This window comes from Xenopus laevis, chromosome 2L (genome assembly GCF_017654675.1).
Source record: "Xenopus laevis strain J_2021 chromosome 2L, Xenopus_laevis_v10.1, whole genome shotgun sequence".
In the NCBI taxonomy this organism is placed as follows: Eukaryota; Metazoa; Chordata; class Amphibia; order Anura; family Pipidae; genus Xenopus; species Xenopus laevis.
Genome location: NC_054373.1, coordinates 145469646 through 145480610, shown reverse-complemented (window position 1 = coordinate 145480610; position 10965 = coordinate 145469646). Strand labels below are relative to the sequence as shown.

General features: G+C 37.6%; 1 protein-coding gene across 1 annotated transcript; it reads left to right on the top strand.

Moving 5' to 3' along the window:
- The first annotated feature begins 853 nt into the window (after nucleotides 1-853).
- mip.L (major intrinsic protein of lens fiber L homeolog) lies at nucleotides 854-10571 on the top strand. The gene is given in 4 exon segments (NM_001094835.1): nucleotides 854-1430; nucleotides 4062-4226; nucleotides 5743-5823; nucleotides 8560-10571. Coding segments are annotated over 4 exon segments (795 nt in total). The 5' UTR covers nucleotides 854-1067; the 3' UTR covers nucleotides 8746-10571.
- Nucleotides 10572-10965: the final 394 nt, after the last annotated feature.

Sequence of the window (10965 nt, the reverse complement as noted above, 5' to 3'; positions counted from 1 at the left end):
CAGACTATTGCATTCTTTTGGCTACAACCACTGCTTGCACATTAAAGGTGTAAAGGTGTGGAACATTAGAAAGCTTTCTCACTCTGTACAACTTTTTGCTGCTCTGCAGAACCTTATTTGGAACCCTGCTTGGATCTCATTAAAGGCATCACTTACGTATGGTGAACCACCTTATTCACTTTAGAAAGCAGCATCACCTTATCAATCATAAAACAAAATATTTAGATATGTTACTATTGTTTTATATGTAAAGAGTAAAAGTTTGCCAGCATGCTGAAATCATATTAAGACAATCAGAAACCTAATACACATTACTTTTGGTTCCTCTGTTCCCCTTTTTCAGGCTCTAGCAGAATTCTGCACACATGCAGAAATAAAGCAAATTACTCTCTGCAGCATTAACCTCATCCTTTTCACTGCACACCACTGAACTGAATGGTATTTTATGAATGGCATCTGTAAATGTAGGCAGTTTTCTCCTTTTAAATGTTAGCTCTAACATATGTAATATTTAAACCCTTCAAGAGCACAGCAATTTAAAAATATGTAATCCACCTGTACAAATATATTATTTGGGTTTACATTGTAGTAAGTATAGATTCATTGAAAATTTTTTTATGGAAGATGAGATTGTGATGTGACAAGTTGATGTTGTTGTAGTCTTATATAACAATGTGCTTCCGAGAAAGAGAGGGTATTGTGTATGTGAAGGGTTAACCCTTGTGCTGTACCTCCCATAAGTGGGTGGTGTATAAATGGATGGAGGGATTAAACATGTCACGACCACTGCCCATTATAAATCCCCCGCCACTCTATAAACAGGTTGGGGGGTTAGTATCCACAGCATTTGGAAGTTTGAAGCTGTTGCTCTGTGGCTTTTTGGGTCCTCGTTTTTTTTTTTAAATAGTGTTTTAAATTTGCGTAAATTTGTGGTGAAAAAGTAGTTTCATTAATAATTTTTATTATTCATAGTTGTGCTCCCTATCCATTTTTGGGTTCATTCCTGGCCTCTGTTTGCTTTTTCCTAACCCCTAGTTCTTTTACCCTCTAACCACACACAACTTGCAATGATGTGGGAATTCCGCTCTTATTCCTTCTGGAGGGCGATTTTCGCTGAGTTCTTTGCCACCATGTTTTATGTTTTCTTTGGTCTGGGTGTATCGTTGAAGTGGGCAGCTGGACCAGTTAATGTACTGAACATCGCACTAGCCTTTGGCTTTGCTCTAGCCACTCTAGTCCAATCTGTTGGTCATATCAGTGGTGCCCACATCAACCCTGCAGTCACCTTTGCTTTCCTTATTGGCTCACAGATGTCTTTCTTCCGTGCCATATTTTATATCGCTGCACAGCTACTGGGTGCTGTTGCTGGAGCAGCAGTACTGTATGGTGTTACACCTACGGCAGTCCGTGGCAACTTGGCTCTCAATACGGTAATTACTGAATATGAAAAAACGTTTTAAAATGGGAGAAAATCTCTTTAGTTGCAAAGACATATTTGTATTTGAAATATTGGGGGGGGGGGTTAAAGTTAAGTAGTGACATGTTCTACAACAGCAACCAATCAGATATTTGCTTTTATTATTCTAGTTAAATTAGGAACAATGCAGCATAATTTCTACTTGGTTAAAATGAACTGCTGGAGTGAAAAAAAGTTTGTGTAAGGGTATTACATAAGTCTTTAAGTTTATTTATATTTCAGGATTCAGCTTTAAAATGTTTGGGTAACTCATTGAAGCTCACTCTGAAGGTATTTTTATTACCCCGACGTCGTTTATAAAGCAAAACTATAAGAAAAGGCTAATCAAATAAGGTCATTTATTAGACAAAGAAAAACTGCCTTGGGTTTAGCTTCTGTGTATCAGAGTGGGGCTCTTAAGATTTTATATTTGATTTATATTATTGTACCCTGTTTACCAGTTGTTACCCTTTTCCGATAGGATGTTCTCATTATTTTATTGTCAATATCAATATTTTATTGTCAACTCACAGATGTCAAATAATAGTATTTAAAGTGTCCATTTTATTTTACTTTTTATATAAATATACTTATAGTCCAGCTCCACAAAGGATCTGGAAATCAAACTCATCTCAATCAAACCTAGCATAATCAATTCGCTATAGATTTTATCTACGTTTTCTACTTCTTTCAGTTTTTTCTTGCGTAACAATGCCTGTAGTTTTCTGTTGTCTAGTTTAGTTTTTGCCTATGAGACCTGAGAAAAGCAAGAGCAAAACATAGTCATTTAAGTTCCATTAGCTGTTACTAATCTTTACACGTATATGTCCAAAATCACTACCTTCAAACACAACAGTTCATTGAGTACAGTATTACCAAGTGATAGCTTTGCAATAGCATCTACAGTTTTGCCAACTAGTAAGTTTTGTATAAACATGGCTGATATCAGTGGGGCAAATTACATGTTATGAAAAGGCACATTGTAACAATGTTAACAAATGTTGTTTGATGAAAGCATGAAAATTATATAAAAAAATAATGTGCAACAACTACTCCCTTACATACAAACCTGACTGTACAAACAGAATTCTTGGTGGCTATGAAAAACATACAATTTCCCCTATTTCTTTACTATTTCTTTTCTGTTTGAGGTCCTTGCCTGTTATTTTTATCCAATTGCCATTGTTATATTTTATTATGATATCTTTGGAAAATATTAGTGTCTTCTGTAACATAGTTCAGAGTAAGGAAAACATGGAAGCCATTACAATCTACGTGAAATAGACATGCATTGTTACTTTTTAGACTTTTCTATGGCACATATATCTTTTTTACTAATGCTACACCACATCCGCAATCATGTCCAGAAAACACTCTGGTACACATATTAGGGGATAGTAGTCAGTTCCGGTTGACTGCTGAGCTTTTCAATAATGTCCATGGATAATGACACAAGGCGAGTTAGAAGCCTTCACAACTGGTAGTCTCCACTTTTACAACTATGACTATTTATATGAGTATAGAGCTGCTGAAGTAACACACATTATTATATAGTTCTTTTCCCAATTCAAATCCTTGAGCAATCTCTTATTTTTCTAAATAATAAATTCTAATATAAAAGGTCCTGTAGTCAAGTGAGAACAAGAGAGAGAGAAGATTTTGCCTCATTAAAAACAAAATTTGAGTTTTAGTTTCTTTTATTAAAAATATCACATAGAGAAAAAGTGCAGTGTAGGATTTTTTATGTTTTTGTGTTACTGGCGTTATGGTGAGGAAGATATATATTTAATATCTTATATAATAATATATGTATGTATATTTTTATTTGTAAAGCGCTCCTTGAGGGCAAAGCACTGTACAACAAAACAATAAATTAGAAGTAACAAACAAGGGGTCATTGGAATAAAAAGTTATAATGATATATATAATATTGTATAATTAAAGGGGTTGGTCACCTTCCAAACATGTTTTTCTGTTCAATTGTTTTCAGATTGAAAAGGCTTTTTTCAAATACTTTCCATTTTTAATTTTTTATCGTTGTTTCCAAAATCTAAGTTTGAAGTTTAATTTCCCTGCCTCTGCTGTTTCAATCTGGCAGTTGAGTAATTCAGATGCAGACTCTAAATTGTTACAATTTTGCACCATTTGGTTGATACATTTTTCAGCAGCATCTCTGGAGTATTAGCAATTATTGTATCAATTATAACAGCCGCCTGTAATAAAATTCAGGGATTCTGCTCAGCAGGGACAAAGATAAGAAATGTATCAACTAAATGTATCTATTTAGAACAGTTAACAGGGTCAGTGACCCCCCCCCTCCCAGAGCTGATTTACTGTATAAGGTGAAAAACTTTTTACTTCAATTTAGAAAAACAGTCACACTTACAAAATAGAAAGTAATTGGAAAAAGTCTTTATTTCTGGTGAACTATCTGAAACCAACTGAACTGATGTCCCTTTAAGGATGTCAATGCTTCATTTAAGGTTCATAAAACTAAAATCTTCTAAATCTTCTTAAATTATAATTTGGAGACAAAAACAAAAATGTAACGTGTTTATGTATGTTTGTGTCATTATTTTGTTGTCCATTGTCATACCATGATTAGATCCATCCTGGATTGAGCCTTGGTCAGGCAACTACTGTGGAAGCATTCCTGACTCTTCAGTTTGTGCTGTGTATCTTTGCCACCTATGATGAAAGGAGGAATGGTCGCATGGGATCTGTATCCTTGGCTCTTGGATTTTCTGTTGTTCTGGGACATCTCTTTGGAGTAAGTGGCATAAGTATATTTGTACTGATTAATGTTCATCTTATAGAAAGAAGCCCTATGAAGTTTGCCCCTCCTCAAATTATATTTAAAGGACCAGTAACATCAAAAAATGTAATTGTTTTAAAGTAATAAAAATATAATGCAGTGTTGCCCTGCACTAGTAAAACTGGTGTGTTTGCTTCAGAAACGCTACTATTGTTTATATAAATAAGCTACTGTGTAGCCATGGGGGCAGCCATTCAAATGAGAAAAGGCTCAAGTTACAAAGCAGATAGTAGATAAGCTCTGTAGAACATAATGCTATCTGTTATCCATTATCTATCCTGTGCCATATAGCCGTTTTTCAATTTCCGCAGCTACCCTGCCATTGCAGCTTGTTTATATGAACTATAGTAATGTTTCTGAAGCAAACACATCCGTTTTACCAGTGCAGGGCAACACTACATGATATTTTCAATACTTTAAAACACTTTCAGTTTTTGGTGTTACTGTTCCTTTAAGGCAATACTTAGATCTTTAAGTGACTAAAAGTTTTGGTTTGTGGCATAAAAATTCTCTAAACAATGCAGATAAGTCATGGTTGACTTTTCAGTTTTCTAATAGGAGCTTTTCTTGAAACTAATTAATTTAAGAAATCTGAATCGAAAATGTTTTAGTTTACAGGAAAAGGAGCAACCCCATTGAAACTGAAATAGTTCCATTCATTTTTACTGATATGAATATTTAAAAATAAATACAAGCAAAATAGATTGAATGTTGAAAGTACAACTCTTATTGACTTCTATTGATGCTCAACAGGTTTTAGCTAACAAATTATTTTTTTTCTAAATTTTCAAGATTCTCGCATAAATCCTGATAATTCAAGTTCCGAAAATGCTAATTTGAAATTGCCTTTTTTTCATAGCAATTTTCTTGAATCATAAAAAAAACACACAATTCAATTTTAATAAACAGCCTACTAACCACTGTCACCAGAACACACAAATTGGCCATGCTGACAGTTGTTTTGGTCACAGTGAGGCTCATTTATCAATACTGGGCAAATTTGCCCATGGGCAGTTACCTATAGCAACCAATTAGTGATTAGCTTTTTAAAGTCAGCTGCAAGTAGAACAATGAATGCAGCAATTTGATATTTATAATTACAGAAAGGCCGTCTCCCTTAGACTCCATTATAATTAAATAATCCAGATGTTTAAAATTGAGTTCCTTTTCTCTGTAATAATAAAAACAGCACCTTGTACTTGATCCAAACTAAGATATAATTAATCCTTATTGAAGGCAAAATCAGCCTATTGGGTATGAAGGTATGAAGATCCAAATTACTGAAAGATCCATTACCCAGAAAACCTCAGGTTTCGAGCTTTCTGGATAACACGTTGCATACCTGTATATTAATTTATAGTTCTACATAACATATTAATATGTAGTTTGTCCATAACAGAATATCACGATTTGTGGGATTGAGCATTCTAGAGTAGGAAATAATTCCAGCTCTTTTTATGACTCTATCTAGATTTATTACACTGGAGCCAGCATGAACCCTGCAAGATCCTTCGCCCCAGCTGTACTTACCAGAAACTTTGTCAATCATTGGGTGAGTCAATAAAAGGAATGGCAGATGAAGAATATTCCGATTCTCCCAATGCACCCTTTTGTACATTGCTGCAGACAATAGATTTCATTTATGAATATAGTGCAATATGCAAAGTACAAAATGCCATGTTTTCTATTCACAATTTAGTATTTACTCCAGAATGCTTCACAGTACTTGTGGCTGAAAAAATTTGTGTATTTTTGGAAAATTGTGTGTTAACTGCAGCACTTGTTCTTCAAAGTAGGGATGACGTCACTTCCATGTCTTGAAAACTTGCAGTTATGTTCAATTCATATGGCAAAAATCAGCCACTAAGGTCAAGGCTGCCAATAAGTCCAGTCCAGGATTTCCTTGCATCCATGCAACAATTCATATGAGCAGGATGAGTGGGTTGCTCGTGATTGAATAGCATCCAATTTTGTGATCTTTTAAACACCCCCAGCCAGATACTGGAAGTGGTATCTGACAACCATATGAAGGGCCTTTAAAGGGATACTGTAATGGGGCTAGACATATTGTCAATTTCCCAGCTGCCCATAGTCATGTGACTTGTGCTCTGATAAACTTCAATCACTCTTTACTGCTGTACTGCAAGTTAAGGTGGCCATACACGGATAGATCCGCTCGTTTGGCGATGTCGCCAAACGAGCGGATCTCCCTCCGATATGCCCACCTTGAGGTGGGCAATATCGGGCTGATCCGATCGTGGGCCCTAGGGCCCAACGATCGGATCCTAGCGTTCGCCAAACGGGCGGTCGGATCGCGGGACCGCATCAACGAACAGATGCGGCCGCGATCCGACGGGATTTTTAATCCCATCCGATCGAGATCTGGCTGACTTTCGGCCAGATCTCGATCGGGGAAGCCCGTCGGGGGCCCCCATACACGGGCCAATAAGCTGCCGACACGGTCTGTCGGCAGCTTTTATCGGCCCGTGTATGGCCACCAGGGCCGCCATCAGGGGGGACAGGGGGGACAAGCGTACCGGGCCCGGGCATGAAGGGGGGCCCGGCAGCGCTGCATTTTTTTGAAGATCCGGGCCCCCCTTACGAGCGCCCGAGCCGTACGTCTTGCCTCTTCAGTGCCGAATGCGGAAGTGCCGAAAAGCCGAAGCCGATGCGACGAAAAGACCCGAAGTCACGGAAAAAGCCGAAGTCCCGAAGTCACGAAGCGCCGAAAAGACCCGACGTCACGAAAACAGCCGAAGCCGAAGTCCTGAAGCAGCGCAAAGACCCGAAGTCACGAAAACAGCCGAAGCCGAAGTCCTGAAGCGGTGAAAAGACCCGAAGTCACGAAAGGAGGCGAAGTTGAAGTACTGAAGCCATGAGTTCAATTCTACTGAACACCAGTTTGTGTTTTTTTTTTTTTTAATCCCCTGGCCACCAATGTATTATTTTAATATTCTATAGGCCCCTGCCACCAATCTTTTTTTTAAAACTTTTGTTTTTGGGGCCCCAATTTTTTTTTTAACTCGTAAGGGGCCCCTTGCCACCATTGTTTTTTTTTGGGTTTTTTTTTTTAAAAAAAAAATTAATTTTCTTTTTGGTGGCCCCAAATTTTTTTAACTTGTAAGGGGGCCCCTGCCACCAGTTTTTTTTTTTTTAATTTTTTTTGGGGCCCCAATTTGTTTTTAACTTGTAAGGGGGCCCCTGCCACCAGTTTTTTTTTTTTCAAAAAAATTTTTTTTTCTCCAAATTTTTTTTTGGGGCCCCAATTTGTTTTTAACTTATAAGGGGGCCCCTGCCGCCAATGTTTTTTTTTTTTTTTCAAAAAAAAATTAATTTTTTTTCAAATTTTTTTTTGGGGCCCCAATTTGTTTTTAACTTATAAGGGGGCCCCTGCCGCCAATGTTTTTTTTTTTTTTCAAAAAAAAATTAATTTTTTTTCAAATTTTTTTTTGGGGCCCCAATTTGTTTTTAACTTAGAAGGGGGCCCCTGCCATCAATGTTTGTTTATTTTTTAGGTTTTTTTACATTTTTTTTGTTGGGGCCCCAAGTTTTTTTTAACAGGGGGCCCCTGCCACCAATGTTTTTTAAAAAAAAAAAATTTTAATTTTTTTTTTTTTGGGGCCCCAATTTTTTTTATAAGGGGGCCCTGACCATCAATAGCTTTTTACAACTTGTGTGGGGGGGGGTTACTTTTTTAGCGCTGATGTCTGTGTGGTCTTTTAACTGCGATGTGGGCGGGATATGGGGCGGAGCTTGGTCGTCAGTTGTACGGGGCCCCGTGATTTCTAATGGCGGCCCTGATGGCCACCTTTAGAGTGATATCACCCCCCTCCCTTTTTCCCCTTAGCAGCCAAACAAAAGAACAATGGGAAGGTAACCAGATAACAGCTCCTTAACACAAGATAACAGCTGCCTGGTAGATCTAAGAACAACACTCTATAGTAAAAACCCATGTCCCACTGAGACACATTCAATTACATTGAGAAGGAAAAACAGCAGCCTGCCAGAAAGCATTTCTCTCCTAAAGTGCAGGCACAAGTCACATGACTGGGGGCCGCTGGGAAATTGACAAAATGTCTAGCCCCATGTCAGATTTTAAAACTGAATATAAAAAAATCTGTTTGCTCTCTTGAGAAATGGATTTCAGTGCAGAATTCTGCCGGAGCAGCATTATTAACTGATTCATTTTGAAAAAAATGTTTTTTCCCATGACAGTATCCCTTTAAGGTGAGTGCCGATGTGTATTAGCATTTGTTCTAACTGGAAATTATTTGTGTATTACTCACAGGTCTACTGGGTTGGCCCTATCATTGGCGGAGCAGTTGGAGGTTTGGTCTACGACTTTATCCTTTTCCCCAGGATGAGAGGCCTGAATGAGAGATTTTCAATCCTTAAAGGAGCCCGGCCAGCAGTGCCAGAGGGCCAGCGTGAAACAGCTGGCGACCCCATAGAATTGAAAACACAGTCTCTATAAATAAGACCTCTGCCCAACCACATAGCATTAAAGAGACATTAAGATAAGACACACACTATACATATACACAGTTTTGACCTATACTCATCATCGGAGGTGTGTTTGGGGAGAGGGATGCGGGTTATATTTTGAAAGATCGTTACTAGACAATGGGTACCTAGTTGAAGTAATGGCAAATGGACATGATTGATGCAAGAAGGAAACAGAGCTGGGAAGGTTAAAGGAAATACAAAAATCTATTTTGAAAAACGGGTTTAATCTTATATATCAATAAAGTATAAAACATCGATAGGCACCCATTCCCCTTGGGGAAGTGATTTGTTACTTGACAATTTTAGGCATTCAATGAAGTGAAGAGATTGCAACTTCCAATTTCCTCTCAAATTGCCAAAACTCTCCGATCGTTGCTGCTGTACATCTCACAAGCATTTTTTTGCTGACATTTTCCTTTTGTAATAGGTAGAACAAGAAGGCATGTACCAAAAATATTTTAAACATACCACATGTGTTTTCACATTAACATACCAAAAATGGTCTTTTCTAGCTTTTTACGGCCTGTAATGAAAGGTACACTCCTAGAACAAGGCACCACTTGGGTGTGTGTATTCAAAACCGTTTTCTATGAAACCAAGGATAAATGGTATCGGTAGGACTGCTCAACTAAAGGGAGTTTTTAATGAACCCAACTGCACAGACTATTTTATAAGACATCACACCTAGTAAAGAAGGCACATCATAAAAAGTACCCAATACAGAGAGAGTTGGGCAACTATTACATCATAGTATAACTAATTATGACTGCATTATAATGTCTCCCTTAAATGATATAGTAATAGGCATAGAATAATGATTATTTTTCCAACCTTATTTTTAATTTGTTCAGATGTCTATGATGCAACAAGGCTTTAGCCAGTTCGATCATCTGAAGAATCAATGTGGTTTTGACACTGACAAAAAGTCTTTTTGTACTGAGTGATTAAAAACCAGCTTAAAGGTGTGTTTAGTAGTGAACAAATAATTAGGGCATTTTATTAGGTTGTTATTCTAATTCATAAATAAGTATAATTTTTCTGATGTGATCTGATGTGTATTACAGTAGGGAATTACATGTACTGTAGAGTATTCCTCTCATAGTTGTAGTAAGAGAAGCTAAAAATTCCAGAAAAGATACCGGTTACATGTGACATCTGCCTATACATGATCTAGCTGTGTGTTTATATGCCACGTGTTTTTGTAAGGACATACTTTAATATGGGCATCCTTCTATTCCACGCTGGATAAAAACCAAATCTATCACAATATCATATTCACTAAGTCATGTCTAAAAGAAGAATGAAAGCTTACTTACTACCCCAGGCCCTTTCCAATAGGTCTTCCTCCCTGTTCCTGAACTGTTTATCTCACAACTGGATCTATATGTGCACCTGGCTAAAATGCAGAGTTGCATAATAGGGTTGACAGACGCCATCTCATGCCAGTTCTGGCCCTCTTTTGTGTGAGATTGCACAGGAGAATCTGCATTTGAATCTGCACCTGGTTTTATGTGAATGCTCTATCCGAAATAACAAAAAAAAATGTAACCTGAAGTGGCGCAAGATAGTGCCCGAAACCCTACTGTTCTGCACTAATTTAGCCATGTACACAGATAGGCCCAGTTGTGAAACTGGAGGTGAGGGAAGAAGGATGGCTTTGGAGGGGACCTGGAGTTGTAGGTAGGGGTTCATTCTCATTTGAGTACGCTATATCATATTTCCTATGCTATATAGTATATATTTATATAGTGTATATTTTCTTTGTTGTTTGCTCACAATAAAATCTGAGTCATATATGAAGAAAAAATCGGGAAATTAATAAAAAAAAGCAATATCAATGGGCTCAGACTCATACACATGGGCTTAGATAAAAGAATGTTCTTGAATATCAAAGAAACAACAGATAAATATTGAATCCAAACACACACAGGTCACTTTGGAGCAGCCCTGGCCCAATATGGTTTGACCAAGTTAAGTCAGTAGGACTAGACATATCACAATATCTATGGTAACTGTATTGCTCCGTACCCACTACTACCTAATCCCAGGGGAGTACTCGGTGTAATACAGATTATTCCATTAAGGTTAAGATCCCTCTTAAAGCATCTCCTGCTGCTGAGTCCTCAGAAACAACGGTAGTGTGATCTGGCTTAGCCAAACTCATTGGATAGCACTGTATTTAAAAGTG